We start from the raw sequence: 23,363 nt of genomic DNA, 5'->3' as shown, positions 1-23,363 counted from the left end.
CGATGTACTGGCCCATGAGGGCGCCGTTCATGCTGCCGAGCGCGACGAGGAACGCGTCGCAGATGAACTCGCGCTCGATGTCGATGACGTCGGCGACGATATCGCAGACGCGGGCCTCGTCCCGCTTGCTGCGGAGGAGGTCGTCCATGGGCGGCGGCGACCGCCACACGCTCTGAAGGGAGTCGAACTGCAGCGCGCGCGCTTGGGGGCGCCTGGTCGTCTTGGCGATCTTCTTCTTCGTGGCGAGGAATGGCGGCATCGGAAGCCGAAAAGAGATGGCTACAGCGGTGGTGGGTGGAGTCGACGCGGTCGCCGGCGCGTATGGCGCGGGCACCATGGCGATAGCGCGCGCCGATGAAGGGGTCGTGGCCGGCGTCGGGGCGAGGGACTTCGGCGAAGTAGTCGTGGGCGCGGCCGAGGACGCTGCTGGCGTGGGCGGCGCAGCTGTGGACGTGGTCGAGGGTGCCGCAGGCGTGGGCGACGCAGCTGGTGTCGTGGCCATCGTGGTCGGGGCGGAGGTCGCTGAAGCTGACGCCGAGGAAACGCTATCCATGCGGTCCAAGATGGCATTCATCTGCTGCAACATGTTCGTCCACCTTGATATCGACGCCGACATCTCCGACAGCGACGCGGCCATGGCGAACTCGATTTGGGGAAAAATTTTAGGGTTCCCAAATTGAAGGCTCTTGATACTAATTGTTATGGTCCTAGACCTCCAAATCACAATAGCAAGAGTATTGATACAAATTGGGGAAGAATTAGAGGGAGTTCAGACTGGGAACAGCAAGAATCCGAGGCTAGGCTTCAAGAATAGCAAGAGATACAAGGGGGCAGAGTTCTAAGGAGGAAGACGAGTTTGTTGCTGTTCTGTTCGATACCCCTTACCGGTCCGAGTCCTTTGCCCTTTGTAGCCTTCTCCGTTTCCACAGCCTGGTCCACTTGACAGCAGCTCCTAAGAGGCCTTGTCCTTGACACCGAGGCGGCCGAGGTGGGCGCGCGGTACGCCGAGGGGCGCGAGCGCGAGGCGGCGGCGGAGCTGCACGTGGCGGCGAGGACCGGTAAGATGCAGGCCGAGAAGCTGAGGGAGCTGGAGGACGAGCTGAGGTACAGGGACGGGCGCATCAAGGTGCTGAGGAAGCGAATTGCATCGAACGCGGGAGCCCCATCGTCTGCAAGTCGCGTTGATCAAGAAGAAAAGGGAAAACGTTGGTCCGTTGCCACGTGTAATTTTTGACATAGAGCTAGTACTGTAGTATGTTGGTTGACATATATAATGACATGGACATGCTTAGTTAATTTTCCAAGAACGCACGCGTCGACTACTCTCTCCGTCGACAAAAGAATGCAACTTTTCTCGAGGAGTCAAACAATTTTGAATTTGACTAAATTTATACAAAACAATTGTGTTTAGTTCCTTCCCCAAAAATTTTTAAAGAGAATCTTGCTATTTAGGAATATTAAATAAAATCTGTTTTCAAACCTTTTTGCAACGGTGGGTTGTAAATCGCGAGATGAATCTAATGAGCCTAATTAATTTATAATTAGCGGTTGGAGACTGTAGCATCACTGTTGCAAATCATGAATTAAATAGGCTCATAGATCTCACAATTTTCAACTCATCTGTGTAAAAAGTTTCATAAATAGATTTTACTTAATACTCCTAAATAGCAAGATTCTCTTTGATGCGATGGGTGTAAAATTTTTGAGATGGAACTAAACACACTATTTATAGTACAAAATTAGCATCATTATGTTAACTATGGAATATATTTTCATACTAAATTTATTTAAAGATGTAAATGTTTGACTCCACGATAAGCGAGAGTTGCATTCACTTTGGGTGGAGGGAGTAGATGCTAACTAGTCAATTTCGACATACGTGCTCGCTCTCCTACGTACTTAGGCAGTGTTTGGTTCGGAATTTACAACGTTAACCCAAATGTAATTAGAACGAGCCGGTAACGACTACAAGGCAACAGAATACTGAGGTCGTTTGGTTCCACCTGTGTAACGGGAACAAACGTCCGTGTAAACAAGACAAGATGTCCGTGATTGTTTTAGACGTTGTCAAAACATATATCCACTCCATCTTTCTATGGTGATTTCCCAATAAATGCCGCTTATGTGCATAAATAGTTGTCAAGCATGTCCAAGGACTACTGTTTACAGGGCAAGGGCAGGAGAAAGGCCGGTTCTTGAACACGTACACACCCGATCCAAAGCAAGTGGTTGTTGCATGACTGGCACCCTCTTGTGTCCCAACACTATTTTTTCAGTGGCATTTGCCTGTTGATGCTGATATATATCTGCTACAGTGCCACGCTGACGTGGCTGGACTCGGTGACCATCACACGTTGGCACCCGAATCATCTAGATCCCTATTCTGAACCAACCCTGTCTCTATGGACGAGACGTTGTACCTCCCAGTGCATAGCACCCTATCGTTTGAATAACGTTTTTTTAGAAAATAAGTTTGAAAATATCCTTCAATATGTTGTTTTTTAAAACCAAATCATAGCTGAAAAATCTAGCAATAATTTTGAACCTAGCTAGTCCAAAGATAAATTCTCGTGATAAAGTCTGCGACATTTGTCCAATATTTGCTATTGCAAATTTTGCCATTAATATATATTTCCTGCCAATGTCTCAGTGACACATGGATCCCACTTACAACAAATAAAGAATCTGAGGAAATATACAATGAAAATGGCAGCAAAGAAATTTACCCAAAAGTTTATGCTAACTGACGTAAGGATGCAGTAAGTGAAGTCGTCCACTCCTGGTCATTACTTTCCTAACGTAAGGATGCATGGAGCTAGCACAAGACCAGATCATTTGTCTTCTTGACCCAAGGATGGAGCACAAGACTTCAGCTGTGAACTTGAGCATGTTTACGACTTGAGTTGCCCTAGTCGTCATCAGATCATTTGTTCCGATCCATATGCTGGACGGCGTTGCATGCACATCCAACGAGACAAGATCACGCTACTCTAGGGTTGGAAATGTCAAACGTTACTCTCGAACCTACCGCCTTTGAATTTCTGCTCCTCCATTCCTGCTATAAATCCAAGGGGAGGATGATCCAACCTTATTAGCCAAAACAAGAAGAAGCAAATTAAAGCATAGTTTTCAAGCGGCAAGACGATGTTGGGGAGGAAGACGAAGAAGAAGAGTGAGTTCAGCAGTGAGGAGGCGATCGCCGAGTTCGAACGGCTGACCCTGGACGCCGCCGCCGTCCAGCGGGAGACGCTTCGGCGGATCCTCGACGAGAACGGCGCCGTCGAGTACCTCCAGAGGCTCGGCCTCGCCGGCCGCACCGACCCGGACGCCTTCCGGGCCTGCGTGCCGCTCGCCACGCACGGCGACCTCGAGCCCTACATCGGCCGCATCGCCGACGGCGACACCTCCCCCGTCCTCACCGCCAAGCCCGTCACCTCCATCTCCCTCAGCTCTGGCACGACGCAGGGGAAGCGCAAGTACCTGCCCTTCAACGACGAGCTTTTCAAACTGACGATGCACGTATACCGGACTTCCTTCGCTTTCAGGAACAGGTAGCGTACGTCGCGCACGCGCTGCAGTACTTCATTATAAGATCTCTACGTTCATGTGATTGCTACCACTTCATCGATCTGATCTGATCTGATCTCTGCTACGTTCACCAGGGCGTTCCCCGTCGACGACGGCAAGGCGCTGCAGTTCGTCTACGGCAGCCGGCAGTTGACGACCAAGGGCGGCCTCACGGCGACTACGGCCACCACCAACCTGTACCGTAACGAGGAGTACAAGGCCGCGGTGCGCGACATCCAGCTGCCGTGCTGCAGCCCCGACGAGGTGATCTTCGGCCCGGACTTCGCGGAGTCGCTCTACTGCCATCTCCTCTGCGGCCTGCTCTTCGCCGGCGAGGTCCGGACCGTGTTCGCCATGTTCGGGCACAACCTCACGCTCGCGTTCGAGACGTTGGAGCTGGTGTGGGAGGATCTGTGCCACGACATCCGCCGCGGCGCCCCGTCGCCGGCGCGGGTCACCAACCCGGCCGTCCGGCGGGCGGTGTCGGCCCTCCTCGCGCCGAACCCCGCGCTGGCCGACGAGGTGGCGCGCCGGTGCGCCGGGCTCAGCAACTGGTACGGGGTGATCCCGGCGCTGTGGCCTAACGCCAAGTACGTGCACACGATCGTGACGGGGTCCATGGAGCACTATGTCAGGAAGCTCCGGCACTACGCCGGCGGCCTGCCGCTGGTCGCCATGGATTACGGCGCGTCCGAGGGGATGGTCGGTGCCAACGTAGAGCCGGAGATGCCGCTGGAGTCGGCCACGTTCACCGTGCTCCCCAACATTGCCTACTTCGAGTTCATCCCTCTCAAGACCAGCGACGGCGGCGAAGCCTGTCCTGTCGCGAGCTACGCCGAGGCGGAGCCCGTCGGCTTGACGGAGGTCACCGTCGGCGAGCACTACGAAGTTGTCATGACCACCTTCGCAGGCACGTTGTTTCAAATCAGCAGGGTTATATCGGATTATTAATCCAGTAACCATTTCGATAAGTTAAACTCGATCTAGTAGTTCTGAGAATGATAAGCCGCAGGGTTATACCGGTACCGTCTGGGAGATGTGGTGAAGGTGGCCGGGTTTTACAACTCCACTCCCAAGCTCAAGTTCGTGTGCCGAGGGATGCTCACACTGTCCATCAACGTCGACAAGAACAGCGAGCAGGACGTCCAGCTCGCCGTCGACAGCGCGGCCAAGATCCTAGCCGCCGCCGGCGAGAGGTTGGAGGTCCTGGACTACACCAGCCACGCCGACGTGTCGTCCGACCCGGGCCACTACGTCATCTTCTGGGAGCTCAGCGCCGCTGCCGGGGCTGACGACGACGTGCTGCAGAGCTGCTGCGATGAGTTGGACAGAGGCTTCGTCGATGCTGGCTACGTGAGCTCGAGGAAGACCAATGCCATCGGGCCGCTAGAGCTGCGGGTCCTGCAGCCGGGCACCTTCCGAAAGGTGATGGAGGATTACCTCTCCCTCGGAGCTCCTGTCAACCAGTTCAAGCTGCCACGGTGCGTTGCCGGATCCAACTCGAGCGTCCTCCAAATTCTCTCTAGCAGCACCATGAAGGTCTTGTTCAGCACGGCCTACGGTTCAAGCTGCTAATGGTCTTCCTTCAATTTGGTGGAAAATGGTTTTCCTAGAGTTTGGTTTGGTTTCACAAAAGAAACGGTTTGATTTGGTTTGATTTGGCTTGACTAGATATGATTATCGTTTTAGACATCACTAGCGCATAGCAATTAAAAGTACCACCACCAACACGCTCTTGCACTATTTATTGGATCTCCACCTTCCTCTATACCTTTGACGGGTGGTGCGATTTGGTTTTAACATGCTATGTGCGGTGATCTGAAGTGGTTTTATGTCAGCGTGTTTAATGAAAATAGTTTGGTGTGGATTTAGTTTGGATCCCAGACCATTGGGAGCTTGACATACGGTGGTATGTAACAACGACTCAAGATAGTTTAATAATATACACAAGCATTGATCAGGATTTAGGAGCAGATACTGAGAGCATCTCCAAGAGTTTGCCATATTTTACTTGGCATATCTTGTGTTTTGCCAACTTCTAAAAAGATATGCCAAGTAAAAAAAGAGCTTATCTCCAACAGTTTGGCATAATTCACTTGTCAAATCCAGATCTAACTTACATCAGGAACCCTGAGAGAGAAACAAAATTATATTTATGCCCTTCCACCTCTTGAAAACTTAAATCAAGAACCATTCTCTGTTATTTATTTATTTTTTCACCCTCCCACCTGACTAGAAACCACGATGCCAACCACGCGCCGCGCGCGTATATTTACGCGCTGGAGGCTGGTTTTTCCCAAGTTGCCAAAAATTGCTAAGTATTTTGCCAAACTGTTGGAGGAGTATTTTTAACGTTTTTGCCAAAAATCAAAGATGGCAACTCGATTTGCCAAACTGCTGGAGATGCTTTGAGTGTGTAAAAGATGACTTATGCATGTCTACACGTGTCTGTATCTTCCCTCCATTCCAAATTTTAAGTCATTCCAACTTTCTTGGAGAGTTAAAATATTTCAAATTTGACCAAATTTATACAATAGAGTCTTACATTTATGATACCAAATAAATACCATTAAATGTACTTTCATAGTATATTTATTTAGTGCTATGAATCTTTGTAATCTTTTCTTAATTTTAGTTAAACACTAGAAATTTTAAATGACTTACAATTTGAATTTGAAACGAAGGGAGTATTATTTACTATTTTTCTTTTACGCGTGTGGCATTTTTCAAGTCAAAATAAATAAAATCAAATACAATTTTATGGTTAATTTTTTCGAGTAAAGTCCAATAAACTTCTGATCTGTGTGCGAATATGAAATTTCATCTTTGTCCATCTATGAGTCTATATTATTTTATATTTTTCCTATCTGATATTGCGAGCCACCCTAGTCCTTTCCTACATAGCCCTCATCGGATTTTTTTTTCAGAGCTCAATACCGCAGAATTACGAAATATAGCATCATGAAATTTTTTCCTTTTCACATATATTTCATATACTAAAGTGAAGTAAAAAACAATAAATATGACGTGGCTCGAAATGTAGAAAGGATTTGAATTCGGTTCCTCCGGCCGGGCCGACTCGAATACCAGCAATAACCACCATCGAAGTCGGTTGGCGTCGCCGCCAACTCCGATCCAACGGAGCCTCCCTCAACTTTCCTCTCCGACGACTGGGCTCACCTCGACGAGACGACCTCGCGCGCAGAAGCCGTCAGCGATGGCAGACGGGTTCTTGACGAGGCACGGGTTCCCGCGCGGCTTCCGCTTCGTGCCCACGGAGTTGGAGCTCATCCGCCTCCTCTCCCACCGGATCCACCGCGGCAAGCTCCCTCCGTCGTTCGACCGCATCTTCCACAACCTCCGAATCCTTGACTACCACCCCGAGGAGCTCTACGGTCAGTCAGATCCATCCACGCAACTTCTTCTCCGACCCCTTCTCTTCGTCGTCGTCCCCCCGAACCCTCTCCTGGTTTGATTTCTCTTTCTCTGACGTTCGATAATCCGCCATTGCTGCCGCCGAGCACATCCTTGCAGAGAGGTACAAGGAGGACGCGGAGCACCACTACATATACTTCTTCAGCCGGCGGGAGTTCCAGAAGAAGGGAGCCGGCGGCGCGGCCCCCGGGGACAAGGACCAGAAGAAGGGAGCCGGCGGCGCGCCCCCCGGGGACAAGAACCAGAAGGGCCCACGGCTGGTGCGCGCGGCCAGGGGTGGTGGGTGGAAGGCCTCGGGCGGCGGCCAGAACCTGCGGTGGCCGCGAAGGAAGGGCGGTTTCTACGCCGGGAGGTGGATGACCCTGGTGTTCTACGATCGCGGGGTTGACAAGAGCAAGTGGAGCATGCACGAGTTCGTCGTCCCCGTACACGAACAAGAGAACCTCATCAGCTCCCCGCCGACACATGTCAGTATCCCTCCCAACCTGGAAGATTCAAAATTAAGCTAATATAAGTAAATTTTGACTCAAGATTTGATAGATCGATCATAAACTCTTCATCCATCTACATAATGTGCGCTCTTGATTTGCAGTTCAAGGACCTGGCCTTGTACCGCCTCTACATCCTCAGGAGCGCCGCCATGGAAAGCGAGAACGACGGAGCCGGGGGCAGCACCCGGATGCTGGCAAACACCTACGACGACCACTTCTCGCCGTCGACGGCGGTGGTGCCGTGCACACCAGTTCAGCCGTGGGGGGTCTTCGACGCCGGCGCCTCGACCTCACAGATGCCGCCGCCGCCGCAGCATCGTCCCAGCGTTGAGCATGCCCATTGCTACCATCATCACTCCGCGTCCAGCGCCGCCGCCCGGCAGCAGGCGCACGACATGCCGGTGCACGACGCCGGGCTGCCTGGTGACTGGTGCCAGTTCGTGAGCCCGCGGGGCCGGCACCGGCGCCGGTGCCAGTGCTGCCAGCCGCAGCCGACCCGACGGCAAACCGGGCTGCCACTACGGCGGCGCACGGCGCTGGGCAAGAAGCCGGTCACTTCGTGGCCACGCGCTCACCGTGTTTGCCGCCGGCCATTGGGAGCCCGCCGGCGGAGCAGCACGCCAACGCCACGACAGAGCCGGCGCACGCCCAGTCTGCAGACTGTGTTAAGCCGGCGGAGGAGGAGGCGGCGTCCCGGCAGGAGGATGTCGTGCAGGCCGCCAAAGACGAGCGCATGGCCGATGGGATGCCGGACTGGAATCTCTACTTCGCGCCATTCGACGATTACAGCTTCCAGTTCACCATGGAGAGATACTGGGGTACCCAGCGTTCGACGAACCGCCGGCGATGGAGGGAGATAGCAATTCAGGCGGCGACAACTGCAGCAGCCAGGCAGGCGACACGAAGCAGGAGCCACCATCGGCACTCAAGGCACCTTTGGGACGGCACCGTTCGGAGGTGCTACGCACGACAGTAACCGGTATTGTGTAGAACTGTGCTGCACTCTAGTGCGGAGATAAAACAAATGGCTCTCCAGCTCCGTGCTACAGTATCGCTGTAGGACTCTACTTACGGAGCTGGAGCAGCAGGGAGCCATCCCAAACGAGCTCTCAGTAGGTACTACTAGTTGCTGAGATATGCGTCTTAATTTCAGTCTAGCAATCAAGATTTAGTGTTCCTATTTACTTGCTCGGTTTTGATTAATTGGTTGAGCAATTTTACTTAGGGTCCATCATAGTTGTCTATCGAGAATTTGTGTTTTCATTTTCACAAAACTGCCTAGGTAGCAAAAACCTGAAGCAGAGTGGAGATTCTCCCCTCCATCTGAAAATCCCTGTCGTCTCATGTTGTGGTTTTCAAAGAGACGCTGCAGAAAAATTCAACTAATCACTGCATAAATTTAGTACTTCAATTTCTGGAAAACACTTGAAAGTAAGTAAAGGGGAGCAATGAGCTTGTTTTACTAGATGGTAGCTTATTCTTACTTGACTAGGGAAAGTGATATTCATGTGTTGGTCCGATGAATGTAGTGTGCAATGTGTTGGGTAGTAACAAACTGCTTGCAACGTGACAAAAAAAAACACAAGATGTTCCCGCAAAAGTAATTATGTTTAACTTGAGACTCAAATCTTAGCAATAGGAGATTGCAACCATGCAGGAACACAAACCGGAAGCCTCAACCAACCACCTTGCCCATGGTAGGACAATATCGATCACGGAAGAGCTTAAAATCACCTTTTTGTTAAAGTAGAAACAAATTCTAACTACAGAAGTTCTAGAATTACGTACATGATAAAATGAGGGTTCATCTGTTTTATGTTCACAAGTCAGCATCTTCTGTCAATGGGCTGAATGTGCCTGGCCCAAAGCTCAACTAATCAAAACCATCACCAAAGACGATTCTCAATCACAGCTGCAATTATATCTTTCAATGTTCCCTGCAAAGTTTAAAATTGTTATTGCAAAGTTTAAAACTATCCAGAGTGGTATGTGTAGTACTCATTTCGCTAAAGATAAATGTTAAAGTTTCATCTGACCATTTCCAGGATTTTGGAAAATTAGACTAAAATCAACTGTAATCAACATTGAGATCGTGCTGGTCCAGAACTTATTCGGAGAAAAACAGCATTGGCTTGAAATCACCAAATCAATTAGTAAAAACAGTCACACAGTGAATTTTCGAATCTGACCTGAGAATGATCTTTCAGACCTAGAGAGATCACCAACGACCGTGCTGAGCCACTGCCACTACAAAAATGAATGTACAGTGCTGTGTAAGCTCTCAATGTATGCTGTTCCTGTGTACCCTATAGTATGAAAATGGTGTATCTACGGTCAACCAAAGGAGCAGTTAATAGTGGTGTTAGAGATAATAACACTAAATTTTGTGATACTAGAAGCAAAGAAGTTATATGCAAAACATAGACAAAACAATTATAATCGAAGAGCCATTTTGCTGGAGAATATTTGCATAGATGTCCACGAACAGTACAAAAGAGGAGCTCCTTGGTGTCTGCTGCTGAGTGCTGACTGTTTTTAGATGGTTACCATTACTTCACCTAATGATCAGGTACAGACAATGGTCTCTTACGCAGCATAGGGTCTGAAATTGCATGCAGTTTGCGAATGACATGTACACGTACATCTGAAAAATTCTATTCGAAGATGTGGAGACTGGAGAAAAAAAACAGACAGCCAAAGTGTATGGTGAAGGAAGCAAACCTTATGTGCTCAATAAGTTGTCGTGCACAAGCTAGTAGGAGTGGCTGCAGTCACAATTTTGTACATTCATTAATCTTTGCATGTTCAGATGATATTTTGATGGCTGATGGTCTAATGAGCTTACCTCATCTCTCTTCCCAAAAAGAACAGACACGTTGTAGGTTGGGTCTGAAAAAACACTTTCATCTTTCCTATTGAGGGAGGTTACAGATTAATAAAAAATACAGTCCAGAAATTTCAAAATATTCAACATGTCATTTATAAGGCCAATATTCTTAAGCTATAAATCTCCAGAGACACTAACTCTCCACCTCCTGTAGAAAGGTCATTCAATAAAATCTTACTAGTAGCCAAGTAGTAGCTAGTAAGAAATCATCTTTCTTATTGAGGTAGTAAAGGCATTATCTTGCATAAAGATTCAAGCATGTGAACAATCTGGAATTTGTGTGAAAGTATTTGTGGACAGGAGGTAGCCTGAGTGGTAGTGCTTGCCGCCTGTGAACCAAGAGGTCACAGGTTCGAGCGGTGGCCTCTACACATTGCACGATGTGTGGGAAAGACCTCCCACTAATAACCTCCCCCAGAACCCGCACAGCGCGGGAGCCTACGGCACTGGGTACGTCCTTTTTTCAAGTAGCCTGAGTACTCTTTCAAAAGACTTTAACAATATTACAATCTCAAAACAATGTGAAAGAAATAGCATTGAGGAAGATGTTTAAACTGAACCGATAATGCAAATAACAAAATTGAATTTCAAATTTTCCGGAGAATGAAATTGCATAGGAATAAAAACATACTTGGCAGCTAGTATGGTTCCCATGCAGCCAATTTGTGTCACAATCACCTGTAGATTTATTAAAGATGAACATGTTTGACATGTGAGAATCAGGACTCGAGTGAATAAGAACTGAGACCTGCAGCTTACCAGAAAGGTATCTTCATATTTACTGATAACAATGTCTGTCTTAGTGCCCTAGAAAACCCAAAAGGGGAAGGAACAATCAAAGCTATCTTTATATAGTATCTTCGTAGTCAGAAAACTGTAAAAAGGAAAACTATAGTCTCTCCAATACCAAATGAACTAATAACTATACAAACCAAATGTATGCTACACAATATATTATAATTTATACTACACAATACATTCGTCATATTCGCTTAATCTGACTAAAATTTGACAGAATTTGAAATCTTGCCGCCGCAAGACAGGTACCTTGATTTCTAACGAGACGGACCGATGCTGCACCGGGAAGTGAGCACCGGATTGCGCAGAGTTCATTGGCACCTCCATCTACCCAATCAGCAGCAGGGGCGGACCTACACATGTACATACAGCCGATAATATTTGCAAAAAAGAAAATCGAAGTTAGTAGGTAAAATACATGGTCAGATCCGAATCCAAGCAGCGTCATTTAGGGTTTTGGTTGTTCGATTTGCACAGCAGGAAGGGAAGGGAATGGGCGGGCCTACCTGTCGGATGCTCGCGCCGGTGAAGAGCCCGACGAAGAATTGGCCAAGGTTGGCGCCGCTCGCCCCGTCGTCGCCTCTAGGAAAAGAAGCCCGAGAAGAGAGATGGGAGAGGGAGGCGGCGGCGCGCGGAGAGGGAGGGAGGCGGAGCGGCCGCCGCGGCAGCTGCCTTGCGAGCCTCTAGAGAGGGTTGAGTGGCTTGGGCAGTAGTCACCGTTGGATTCAATCCCGACGGCCGAGATGGCCTTTAGTTATCATCAGAGCACTCCTAATAGAGCAAATTTCTTGTGTCATCGAGAAATATAGCTCATTCTCTATGTACCATTGGAAATTAGTATATTTTTTCTATACTATTGTTTATAATTTTTCATGTCCTACGTGCCACTATTGATGACACGTATCCCTTCTATACCATCGTTTCTCATCCTCTATATGCCATCGTTTCTAATTTCTCATCCACTATATGTTATCATCGATGGCATAAAAAAATATACTAATTTCCGATGGTACATATAGGATGAGCTATATTTCTGAATGGTATATAAAAAATTTGCTCCTCTTAATACTAGGGAACTCAAAGATACGCTATCCTTGCTAACGAGATTCAATTTGTGTCGCCATTCTCTGTTGTGTTTTCAGTAGGGTTTTTTTTCGCTCTGTTTTGTTGTTGCGTTATGTAATCACAGCCCCAGGTTGTTTGGCGTGAGACTCCGCAGAGTTTCTTGTACACATTTTTTTCTTAATATAAATATGCATAGCTCTCCAGCGTATTTGAGAAATAAAAATACTTCAAAATATTTCGACATGCAACTTTGCATCTCAAGGGTTAATTTAGTATTAAATGCTCTAGCCTCTTAAAATAATTATAAAAAACTCTTAATACATTTTTCTAACATAAGTTATGATGTTGGAAAGAGGATTAGCGCTGCTGCTAATTTTTTTCGCGGCTAAGCCAATAGAGTGTTTAGCTGTAGAGCTAAAGCATCTTTAGTTGCAGTAGCAAGAAGCCAAGAGCAATCCAACTCTGTGTTGTTGGACTGTGGCTGGTGGCTGGTGTTGATTTGTTATGAGAGAAAGCACTGCTGGCTGACTGATGGCTGATGGCTAGTGCGGATTTGATGTATGAGAAAAATATTGCTGGTTGATTGGCGACAAGCCAAGTAAACAGAGTAATATCAATGGCAGCATTATTGGATACCATACCTCGAGAAAAAGAAATAGAAACTTGGATACATATGCTGTGCATCATGAGCTGTCACACGAACATGCTTTACTACGAGCTTGAATACCAGATCGAATCCTTCCGGGGTCCAAGAGATACTCTTGTTCATCCACCACACGTCGATGCTTTCACATCAGCACGTGCTGGAAACAAGTTGCTAGAACTCTTTTCCCAAAAAGAAAAAAGAAGTTGCTAGGACCTAGCTAGCTAGCAGCACAAAGGCAAGAACACGTGATCTTTCCTTGGCAGGAGCTATAGCTCCATGCAATGGCCATGGCCGTCCACATGCCTCCCCCATGGCATGACCAGTCGATCACTGACCAGCTCCAACAAGCATACCGATCAGCATGCAAGTGTCGCCCTGGGGCCCCTCCGGCCGGTTCTCTTGTCCCGTCGGCCGTCGCTGCCTCCTGCCAGAATACTCTTGCTAGCTAGTGTGTGCGCAGCCGGCCGGCCGCCGGGGAGCCAGGGTGCTCTCCGGCCTGCAGGCACAAAGGATGTCTGGCTTTGTCTCTTGCGGTTTGCACCCTTGCTTCCTGTCCAGACGACGCCGATCAATCACTTGGCATTCTGCAGCTGGCAGATTAAAAGGGAAATCCTATGGTCTCCGTCCAAACCGTTGCCATTTCGGCGTCGGCTTGCTCTCGCCTCTCGCAGAGTAGCGGTCGATCAGGTCACCGAGCCAACTGCCCCAGAGTGGTCAGTAGTGGAGTGGATAAACATTCAGGTCGAGCTCAGGAAAAGGATCATCGTCCCCTAGGCTAGCTTTTTTAGATCAAGGAAATACAAGCTGCCTACCTGCAGCCACAACAATTTAGGCTACCTAGGGGGCACAGGAGGAAAGATAGATTGATTAACAGGTTTATTTTTTTTTCACTCGATTCAACGACGACACTACTTAGCTTGTTGCAAACAGACCACATGCGATGCGTCATGCAGAATTGGTAGCTAGTTACACAACACTACTACTTGGCCGGCCGGCACGGCATGCGTCGTCAGTCGTAGGCGGCGCTGAAGAAGACCTTGACGACATTGCCGGAGAGGATCTGGAGGACGCCGGCGTTGCTCCGGGCGACGCAGCGCGGCGACTTGAACTGGCTGACGGGGGCGCCGTTGGAGAGGTAGTGGCGGAGCACCTTCTGGAAGGTGCCCCGCTGCAGCACCCGCAGCTCCAGCGGGGCGATGGCGCCGGCCTTCCGCGACCCGACGTAGCCGGGGTCGGTGAAGGCCCGGTCCAGCTCGTCGCAGCAGCTCTGCAGCACGTCGTCGTTGCCGTCGGCGTTGAGCTCCCAGAAGACGACGTAGTGGCCCGGGTCGCGCGACACGTCGGCGTGGCTGCTGTAGTCGACCACCTCCAGCTTCTCCGCCGCCAGGAGCTTGGCCGCGCTGTCCACCGCCAGCTGCAGGTCGTGCTCGCTGTTCTTGTCGATGTTGATGCTCAGCATCAGGTTGCGCCGGCACACGAACTTGAGCTTGGGAGTGGAGTTGTAGAACCCGGCCACCTTCACCACGTCCCCCAGACGGTACCGGTACAGCCCTGCATGCCAATTATTAATTTTCATTTAATTAATTTGCATATATATGCACCTCAGGTAAGAATATATTTACGGTTAATTTGTCAACAAGTTACGACTGCAATTTCACATGGTAGATCACATGCATGCACACTTCTTTCACAACATAGCAGAGCAAGCAATGACCACTACTGCTTCATTATTCTGACTTGCGAGCACTTCTTATCCGATTCTGTGACTGGGTCACTAGCTCTACATGTAGTACACATCATCTCCTGTACATGTAGTAGGCCCTACATGACGTGCCCATGCCCATCCATGGAGTCATGGATCGAGTGGAAGCCTCTAGTAGGCTGCACCACGGCGAAGTCTACCGATGGATGGGCTGGAAAACACACAAAAATCCTCGTAGACACACAGCCTACAAAGTAAAGAAAGCGAAATGTTCTTGTCTAGTAGCTGCTTGGGCCATCGGACTGGTAAGACAGCCTGAAAATTCAGCTACTTCTGAATAAGATAGATGCAAAGAAGCCTCGAAGTTTGACAGTTCTCATCAACTGATGTTTGCATTCAGATGTGAATGCACGCGACCTGCGGGACAGATTCAGTTGGACTATGGTTAAGGTTCGGCGACAGAAGTTCCAAGCTGAAAAGGGTCAGGAACAATGATCGGCCGGCAAACCGACAAATCGTCATAGAGGCAGCCTTTTTGTCTTTTAACAAATTATTGGGTGGTCTGCTACTTCCACACCTAATCCATAGTTTACTGATACTGATATACTAGGATTAGTTGCTAGTAGCTCCAGAGTTGTTTTCATGAAGTTCTCAGCATTTTTTTCTTCTCGAAAACAATACAGCAGCATATATCGCCTCACATCAAATGATTAATTTTCAGACTAAAAATAATGTTGAATAAGTCTATGCAGTTACATCACCCTTGTGTCTTGTCAGGCAGTGGACGACGAGTACTGCCACTGCAAATTATGATGGATTTATAGGAAAATATTGTAGTCATTTTCATGACTGTACTATAACTCAATTTGTGATTTCATCCACGTGTTTATTCTCGTTTAAATACATATCTGTATCGTAGAAGATTGTGCAATTATACCTACGTATGTCAAATTGTCAGTGTCTACAGCTCACATGGCGTAGAAAACCGGTGGAATTTGGACGATCAGTACGTCTACTCATTGCAGTTCTGATTGTTCATAACCTACTCCGACGTATAAAGTTCCCGAATTCTGATCTAATACAGAATTGATCATATCTAACCTGGTGCTCTAGTACACACACTGTCCAGTTCTTGATGACCTACCAATCTTACGCAAAAGAAAAAAAAGGGGAAAGGAAGAGAGATTTGGGAATAAACAGAAAAACTAACGTCCTCTTCAGATCTCCTGATGATGTTTTTTCAAATGGAATCCCATCTACATCGGTCGCAACGTACCAAAAAGCCATGTGCTTTCTTTGAAAAGGAGATCTCCGTGCATTGTTCAGGACCAGAGCGATCTCAAAAGCCCAAGGGTTGGGACGGACAACGGAAGGAACGGCGACTGCCCAGTGCCGACTGCCGGCTGGAGTCAATCCCTCCCTCCTTCGGCGGTCGTCAGAGGTAAAGTCAACAAAGAGGAAAGCATGTATGAGAGAAAACCAAAGCTCCCTCTCCGGCCACAGATTTGTAGTACCACTGTTAGTCTGTTACGTCCGCAAAGCAAAGCAAAGGTCTCTAGCTTAGAGTCTAGACAAGCAAGGTTGCTGTTGCTGAGAAAGCAACAGCCTACGTGCAGTGTTCTTCCCCGTTGTACAAGCAACTGTTCGTTGTACCATCCAAACCTGAATCTCTAAAATGATGGTGTTCTTTTCTTCAAAATAAAAATGATGATGTCTCAGCATTGTTCAATAGTACGTCTACTAGGAGATGTTTCAAAGCAAATGTACGGAAGCATCATACGTCGTGCATGTCAACGAACGCAGGATGAGGAGGAACAGCCGAACAAGTGTGTAGTAATAATGTAGTACCTGCGAATGTGGTCATGACGACCTCGTAGTGCTCGCCGACGTTGACTTCCGTCAGGCCGACGGGCTCCGCCTCGGCAAAGGAGGTGTCGGAGGCGGCGGCGGCGCCGTCGGTGGCCTTGAGCGGGATGAACTCGAAGTAGCCGATGTTGGGGAGCAAGGTGAAGGTGGCGGACTCCGGCGGCGTCTCTGGCTCGACGTTGGCGCCGACCCAGCCCTCGGAGGAGCCGTACTCGGCAGCGACGAGGGGCAGCCCGCCGGCGTAGTGGCGGAGCTTCTTGACGTAGTGCTCCATGGACCCCGTCATGATGCCGTGCACGTACCTGGCGTTGGGGAAGAGCGCCGGGATGACGCCGTACCAGTTGCTGAGCGCGGCGCACCTGCGCGCCACCTCGTCGGCGAGCGTGGGGTTGGGCGCGGCGAGGAGCGCCGAGACGGCCTTCCGGACGGCGGGTGCGGTGACCCGCGTCTGGGACAGCGCGCCGGCGCGGATGTCGGCGCAGAGCTCCTCCCAGACGCGCTCGAAGGTCTGGAAGGCGAGCACGACGCTGTGCGCGAAGGTGGCGGAGACGATGCGGACCTCGTCGGCGAAGAGCAGGCCGCAGAGGAGGTGGCAGTAGAGCGACTGCGCGAAGTCCGGGCCGAAGATCACCGCGTCCGGGCTGCACACCTGCGACTGGATGGCGCGCATGGTGGGCATGAACTCGTCGCTCCGGTACACGTTGGTGGTGGCCGTGGTCGCCGTCAGCCCGCCCTTGGTGGTGAACTCCTGGCTGCCGTAGATGAACTGCAGCGCCTTGCCGTCCTCCACGGGGAACGCCCTGCATGCCGATCATGCATCAGAATTTGATTTTTTTTTCTTCAGATCATCTGATTTTGATGTACGGTTGTACTAGCTAGTACCTGTTCCTGAAGGCGTAGGAAGTCCGGTATATCTGCATCGTGGACTTGACGAGCTCCTGGTTGAAGGGCAGGTACTTGCGCTTCCCCTGCGTGGTGCCGGAGCTGAGGGAGATGGAGGTGATGGGCCCGGCGGTGAGCACGGCGGAGGTGTCGCCGTCGGCGATGCGCGCAATGTAGGGCTCGACGTCGGCGTGCGTGGCGAGCGGCACGCAGGCCCGGAAGCTGGCGGCGTCGGTGCGGCCGGCGAGGCCCCGGCCCCGGAGGTACTCGGTGGCGGCGTTGTCCGAGAGGATCCGGCGCAGCGTCTCCCGCTGCACGGCGGCGGCGTCCCGCGTGAGCGCCTCGAACTCGGCGATCACCGCCTCGCCGCAGAACGCGCCGCGCTCCTCCTCGCTCTTCTTCTCCGGCATCCTGTCAGACCGCTGCTTGTACTACCTGAGAGAGGGACAAACACAGACAAGAAGCGCCCGGGGCGCGACGAGCGAGTGAGAGTGAGGTCACGGCTCACCCGGAGCGGAGCACGCGGGTGGGTTGTTGGAACTTGGAAGGCTTTGGCGTTTCTGCCGTGAGGTGAGGCGCGCTCCAATCCAATCCAAGGCCGCATCACCCTCCACGCCCCGCCAGCTTTGTTTTGGGCGGGCGATCGAGGAAAATGACGGCAGCAATGGTGGCTTGCTTGAGTGCACGTCCCACTTTGGCAATTTGCATCCGGGAAGGGGATAAAAAAGGCCGGGCTTTTGGCAGGCTGCCTCAAAGCTAGAGGACGAAACTGAAGCGGCGCGGCGGCGGAGCAGACCGGCCGGCGAGGAGCAGGAAACTGAAGGGGAGCCCCACGCCCCCACCACCCCAGGTGTACTTGTCCCGTCCGTGAGCGTGATTGTGGCGGCGCAAAAGTCCAAGCGGTAAGCTAACTCAACTCGGGGACGGAACGGCCGGACAGAGAAACACCTCGAGATTTGCTAATTTTGCGCAAACAATACGGAGGGGAATCGAAAGCCATGACCACCACCACCACCACCAGACACCCACACCGCCGGTGATCGAGGCAGGCGGCGAGCTGGCCAGCCAAAGCCCGCGCCCAGCCGAGGAACAAGGGACAGAGCAAGCAACAGCGCCAGCAGGGACAGGAGGACCAGCGATGAGCAGGATGAGGGAGAAAACAAAGCACCTGCCGCCTGCCGCCTGCTGCCGGAGGGGATGACGCCGCGGGGCCGGACAACGGCGGCGACCTTCCTCCCTCCCTCGCCCTGCTCGGCGTCGCCACACGACGACTCAGACTCGGACTCACTCCAGCGCCGACGAGGGACTGGGAGGGAGAGGGGATTGCACTGCATATATAGGATGGTCGAGTCGGTCCAGAACCAAACGCGAACAAGGGGCCGAAGCCCAGCTGCCAAGGTTCGGTAAAAAAAAAAAAGAAGTAATTAGTAAGTCCCCCGGGGTCGTGACAGCTGCTGATTACTGTTTCGCGGTAACTCAATCCCGTTCTAGAGGAAAGGAAAGGAATTACTGCTCTTTTTAATTTAATTATTACCACCTTGTTGCTGCTGCCTACCGGCTGGAAATTAAAGGAGGTTCGCTGACGGCGTTGGCTGACGGCGAATCGGCGACTAGTCACCCGCAACTAGCGACGGCGACGGGACAGCGACGCCGTGAATATTGTACGTGGTGATCGGATAAGCCAGGCCAGCCAGGGGTGGGTTGGGTGCCCCGCTGACAGCTACCTCGCCATTTACTAGCTACATCTTCTTGATGCACTGCACATGAATTTTGGCATAACCATATATGCCGACTTCATGCAAGTTTTTCCCCTTCTTCTCCTTTTTTCTTTAAGACCATCCTCCAAGTGCAAGTGTAGTCTCTAGAGTTCTCCTCCAGAGCCAATAATCACGTGCTCATGGTGCACAATACAATGTCTAACTCTAATTAGGAGAACAAAATAAAACTTACTTGCCATACAAATAAACAAAATTTAGATCATCTCCAGCAATTTTCACTTCCACGATACACGGATGATATTGGGAAGAAAATATATTCTAGTAGTTCATTAAAACATCTCCCTTAGCTTTACCAATGATTATTGAATTGTCCCAATATTTCATATCATCTCCTCTCAAATAGAAGGAGAATCTTGACTATATTAGTTGTATTGGGATGAGGTTATTCAAGACTTAAAAACATCTCTCCCAGTAATTTATGAAATGGTATTAACATTATTCCAATACTATCTTGAGCCCGTTCGGTTGGCTGGTTGGTAGTCAGTTCGGGCTGGCTGTTCTCGCTGCGGCCGCTGGCAAGCTCGAAAGCAGCACACCGCTGGCTGCTGGCTATCCAGCCAGCCGAACATGCCCCTTATTGGGAGATATTAGGAAACTACTGATGATGCTCTTATGCACTACGTGTTAGTTTCTTTGTCTGTTTGACCAAACTCATGGTCTTTAACCTAATAAATTCGTCGTTTTTTCCTCTGAGGATAATATTGATCTACCCATGTTTCTGACTTCTGAGTACGATCGAAGCTCCCTCAAATGATATGGGGTTACTTCCACTCTTTTTTTAAAGAGATTTACTTCTTTTAATATGATTTAAATTTTGTATTTGCATAAGTCGCCCAACATGAACCATTGGATCCCATCAATGATCGATCTGTGTGTCTTGTTTTTTTTGTTTTACTTTTTTTGTTTTACTTTTTTGTTTTGTTTTTGTGTCTAGTGTTACAAGTGACTTACGAAAATGCAATATCTAAATCACCTGATGAGGAGACAGATCCTTTTTTAAAAAAGAATTATAAAATATAAAATGTTGTGATCGTGATGCATTCCAAAATAGAAGACGAGTTCTATGGTCCAGCCGGGTCGTCAAATTCAGTATCTTTTGAGGAACACTCAAGCATATTTTCTTTGTTGGATTGGACTCTCGGTCGTACTTAAATCTCCTCCCGACGTGGCTCTAGCCCTGGCGAAACAGGCGGCAAGAGATTTGCCGGCCTTGTTTCGCGCGATCCTGCACAGTGACACGCCGCCCTCGACATCTAACCAACTCGTTGCCTGGCTGCTTTCCAACCAACAGTTGCAGCGTCAGTCGAGGAGAGAGGCCGTGCAGGCAGGCAGGTGCAAAAGAAAAAAAAATGCATGCTCTCTCTCAGGAATCAGGAGGCCGCAGCTGGTATGGGCTCAACAGCGACGTCCATGCACGTCCCAACCAGCAAAGGACCGACTGAGGCTGCCTGCCCTAATGGCGTCCATGGATCAGAGCAAGGTCAAGCTTCGACGTCGACGCCGAGCTGATGAGCATCGCATCGCATCGCATCGCTTCGCTAGGGGATCGATGGATGGTGAACTGGTGATGCAGCCAGACAACCACTGCAATCCTGTCCGCTCTGGTGTGCACGCCTCATCCTGATGAATCCCGGTTGGGGGAAGCTTGGGGTTTAGCCTCTTGTCCAGCCTGCCTGCCAAAAAGATTGCCCTTGGACTATGCTCTCTGTTTCTTCTTCAGAAGGAAAGAGAAAAAAAACGAAACCTAGATTTGCTGAGATTTTCTGCAAATGGAAAAGGACGTAGCGTACCTCTGCTTACGCGAGCGAGCCAAGGTCTTAGGGCGACCACAATGCTTGTGGCCGACTTCGGCAATAGGAGTAGACCCCACCCTGACATGGCAATAGTTGATTACGACTTCTGCAATGGAGAGGCGAGATAAGGTGGACTCCACTCGAAAAAAAATTCGAAACCAATGTTGCAGGACGGGCGGACGGACTGGGGTGGAGGCGGGCGGTGGATGCTGCAGAAGCTTGTGGGGGCTAGGTACAGTGCTAATGCCGGCAGTAGTGCTATGACCTGGTTTCTACTACTTCCGACGCCCACAATGTTTACAACCGGCTTGTGCAGTGCTACTACCGGGTTTATCACCCCATTGTGGACGCCCTTAGAAGATGATGGAAGACCAGTAGAGTAGGAGAGATTGGGGTAGCCATCAGAGGACCAGTTTTTTTTTGTATACATGCTTGGGAATTGGAAGTTGGAACTTTGTTTTCTGTTTTGGCATTCAGTCCAAGTTCATACTCTCATCTGACAAAAAATTTCAAAAAAAAAACTCTCATCTGACAAAGCACACAGTATTAGTGTATTTGCGGGCGTAACAGGTTGTCTGCTCTGGGCTGGACCCCCCATGGCGACATGCCATTGCCTCCATCCATGATCCATCCTCTCCTCTCCTGGTCCTGGTGTGGTGTGGTCGGACAAGGAGAGAAACAAACACGGCATGGCCAGGAATCTGATTGTGGGCTGTCCACTGGTCTCCGCGGAGGACCATCCTAGGGTGAGGTGAGCAGCCGCCGGAGCCCAAACGCCAATGGGGATGGCCGCACAAGCAAGCAAGTACTGAAGTACTACTGGTCGCCCGCCGCCGGGCCACCGCCTCGCCGGAAAAGCTTGTCCGGACGCGTAGTGCCCTGCGTCCACCACCAACGGCGCGCCGGCCAGGGCCTGCCGGGGGTGGAGCCGGCCGTCGGTGGAGGTGGCGTTTGGAAGGACGCGTCCCCGGCGCACAACCAGACCACGACCAGGAGGCAGGAGCGCAGTGGCCATCGGCCATTGGGCGACCGGTTTGTGTCACGGACGCGGACGGGGCGTCGTCGTACGGATGCGATGGCCTGATGGGGTCTTGGCCGTCCCCATGGGCATGTGAGCTTGGTCCCTGGAGACAGGAGTGAATGACCCCAGCATCTCTCGGCGTCAACCTGAAACAGACCGGGCTGCCTCTGCCTGACTGCTCGCAGATCAGAACTCACAAGCGAGCGTCGTGTACAATGTTCCTGGCATGGTTGGCAACTGACTGATGAGTGATTATTACTTACAAAGTACTTCGCAAAAAAAAATCTTCTCCTTGCTCTGGTATGTCAGTCTATGTGTCCATCTGATGATCAGAAGATGGGGTTCAAGGACAATCAGTGGCGTATGCGTATCAGGGTGTCATAAGGTCAACCAAGCAATGACTGCACTCACCACATTCTATTCAGCTCCAGGGACAGTTCAGTGCCTCACTATATGTGGGTACCTGCTGTGGGAGAGGGGCACGACATTGACAGCCGGGCTGAGATCTGCGTGTCTCGCCCCTACCACCAAGGTCGCAAGTGGTGATCCGTTCAGTGCCTCACATTTGAGGCGGTTATCTGTCCACAACCACAAGGATCGCGTCCCATCAAGCAACAACGAACTGGCTCTTTTGGAGTGTAAAGCCATCGATTGCTCTTCTTCATATCTTGACGATGCCCCTTGCAAATTGCAGCAGGTCGTTCAGAGTCCAAACGCAGCAAAGCAACTTGTAACGAACTCGATGCTGGGAATATTAACTCAAAGTCAGACTTGACAGAATCTTCAGCTGCTGCAAAGAATCCAGCCACTAGTTTCACCAATCCATGCGGAAATGAAGTTCGGATCAAAAAGTGTACTGCGTGCAGAGAAGAGCAGTAACAATACAATTACATTCTGACTTGTGAGTTCTGGAAAAAAAGGCAATATAGTGGAGCTCAGGTAATGCCCGGATTTTAGAGACAAATGCATGCATTACCAACTGGACCAGGCAACAAGTCTCAGCAGTCAGCTCACACTGGATTCATGTGCCAATGCTGCAGACAGAGTGCTGAATTATGATTCAGTTAAACGTCCAGCTAGTCAGGAAATGAGTGGTGCAGAATATGGCAGTCCCTGTGTTAGATACAGAGATACTTGGAAAGGGAACACACAAGCTGTGCAATGTTGCCTTTCTTTCCAATCAATATGACAGGGAAATCTGCATTAATAGGTATCATGTCATGATAAAACATGCTTGCAGGCCCATAACTTGTACAGAAATAAAGCGAGTCATTGTCATATTCAGTGTTCATCAATTGCTGACAAAGAGCTCGGGACTGTTACATATTTCTAGCTCGTGCGTTTTTTGTTAGTCTTAGTGAAAGAGAGGAACAGAATCTACTATTCTAATTGCCACAGCCGTAGTCACTTGCATTGGTCAGCTGGATGGGTA

General features: G+C 50.1%; 4 protein-coding genes across 6 annotated transcripts; 2 read left to right on the top strand and 2 right to left on the bottom strand.

The window, feature by feature from the left end:
* The first annotated feature begins 2,858 nt into the window (after positions 1-2,858).
* Positions 2,859-5,605, top strand: LOC120672311 (jasmonoyl--L-amino acid synthetase GH3.3-like). Its single transcript, XM_039952638.1, has 3 exons — positions 2,859-3,551; positions 3,663-4,477; positions 4,580-5,605. The coding sequence occupies exons 1-3, from the start codon at positions 3,145-3,147 to the stop codon at positions 5,140-5,142; spliced, it is 1,785 nt and encodes a 594-aa protein (XP_039808572.1). The 5' UTR covers positions 2,859-3,144; the 3' UTR covers positions 5,143-5,605.
* A 303-nt stretch (positions 5,606-5,908) lies between these two features.
* On the top strand, positions 5,909-7,512 carry LOC120672866. Its single transcript, XM_039953471.1, has 2 exons — positions 5,909-7,036; positions 7,089-7,512. The coding sequence occupies exons 1-2, from the start codon at positions 6,785-6,787 to the stop codon at positions 7,509-7,511; spliced, it is 675 nt and encodes a 224-aa protein (XP_039809405.1). The 5' UTR covers positions 5,909-6,784; the 3' UTR covers position 7,512.
* Positions 7,513-9,082: 1,570 nt separating this feature from the next.
* LOC120674256 (proteasome assembly chaperone 3-like) lies at positions 9,083-11,905 on the bottom strand. 2 transcript variants are annotated; one of them, XM_039955406.1, is made up of 8 exons: positions 11,685-11,905; positions 11,428-11,531; positions 11,140-11,187; positions 11,012-11,058; positions 10,339-10,405; positions 10,215-10,258; positions 9,683-9,740; positions 9,083-9,430 (listed from the first exon to the last, which is right to left on the bottom strand). In XM_039955406.1, the coding sequence occupies exons 2-8, from the start codon at positions 11,503-11,505 to the stop codon at positions 9,380-9,382; spliced, it is 393 nt and encodes a 130-aa protein (XP_039811340.1). In that variant the 5' UTR covers positions 11,506-11,531; positions 11,685-11,905; the 3' UTR covers positions 9,083-9,379. The 2 variants fall into 2 exon arrangements, with proteins under 2 accessions (XP_039811340.1, XP_039811341.1); XM_039955407.1 differs by lacking the exons at positions 9,083-9,430; positions 9,683-9,740 and adding an exon at positions 9,828-10,112.
* Positions 11,906-13,634: 1,729 nt separating this feature from the next.
* LOC120672588 (jasmonoyl--L-amino acid synthetase GH3.3-like) lies at positions 13,635-18,658 on the bottom strand. 2 transcript variants are annotated; one of them, XM_039953082.1, is made up of 4 exons: positions 18,508-18,658; positions 17,340-17,774; positions 16,440-17,257; positions 13,635-14,440 (listed from the first exon to the last, which is right to left on the bottom strand). In XM_039953082.1, the coding sequence occupies exons 2-4, from the start codon at positions 17,747-17,749 to the stop codon at positions 13,899-13,901; spliced, it is 1,770 nt and encodes a 589-aa protein (XP_039809016.1). In that variant the 5' UTR covers positions 17,750-17,774; positions 18,508-18,658; the 3' UTR covers positions 13,635-13,898. The 2 variants fall into 2 exon arrangements, with proteins under 2 accessions (XP_039809016.1, XP_039809017.1); XM_039953083.1 differs by having other exon boundaries at positions 18,515-18,657.
* Positions 18,659-23,363: the final 4,705 nt, after the last annotated feature.

Source organism: Panicum virgatum, chromosome 5N (assembly GCF_016808335.1).
Source record: "Panicum virgatum strain AP13 chromosome 5N, P.virgatum_v5, whole genome shotgun sequence".
Lineage (NCBI taxonomy): Eukaryota > Viridiplantae > Streptophyta > Magnoliopsida > Poales > Poaceae > Panicum > Panicum virgatum.
This window is presented reverse-complemented; position numbering and strand designations above follow the sequence as displayed.

Excerpts from the sequence above, each read along its gene's own strand:
- LOC120672311 (XM_039952638.1), top strand. The coding sequence starts at position 3,145 with ATGTTGGGGAGGAAGACGAAGAAGAAGAGTGAGTTCAGCAGTGAGGAG. Across the intron at positions 3,552-3,662 it reads TCCTTCGCTTTCAGGAACAG|GGCGTTCCCCGTCGACGACG; the intron begins GTAGCGTACGTC and ends TACGTTCACCAG. Across the intron at positions 4,478-4,579 it reads TGTCATGACCACCTTCGCAG|GGTTATACCGGTACCGTCTG; the intron begins GCACGTTGTTTC and ends GATAAGCCGCAG.
- LOC120672866 (XM_039953471.1), top strand. The coding sequence starts at position 6,785 with ATGGCAGACGGGTTCTTGACGAGGCACGGGTTCCCGCGCGGCTTCCGC. Across the intron at positions 7,037-7,088 it reads TCCCCCCGAACCCTCTCCTG|CACATCCTTGCAGAGAGGTA; the intron begins GTTTGATTTCTC and ends GCTGCCGCCGAG.
- LOC120674256 (XM_039955406.1), bottom strand. The coding sequence starts at position 11,505 with ATGGAGGTGCCAATGAACTCTGCGCAATCCGGTGCTCACTTCCCGGTG. Across the intron at positions 10,259-10,338 it reads TTTTTGGGAAGAGAGATGAG|CCACTCCTACTAGCTTGTGC; the intron begins GTAAGCTCATTA and ends TTGTGACTGCAG. Across the intron at positions 9,431-9,682 it reads GTCTGAAAGATCATTCTCAG|GGAACATTGAAAGATATAAT; the intron begins GTCAGATTCGAA and ends TAAACTTTGCAG.
- LOC120672588 (XM_039953082.1), bottom strand. The coding sequence starts at position 17,749 with ATGCCGGAGAAGAAGAGCGAGGAGGAGCGCGGCGCGTTCTGCGGCGAG. Across the intron at positions 17,258-17,339 it reads TCCTACGCCTTCAGGAACAG|GGCGTTCCCCGTGGAGGACG; the intron begins GTACTAGCTAGT and ends ATCGGCATGCAG. Across the intron at positions 14,441-16,439 it reads CGTCATGACCACATTCGCAG|GGCTGTACCGGTACCGTCTG; the intron begins GTACTACATTAT and ends ATTGGCATGCAG.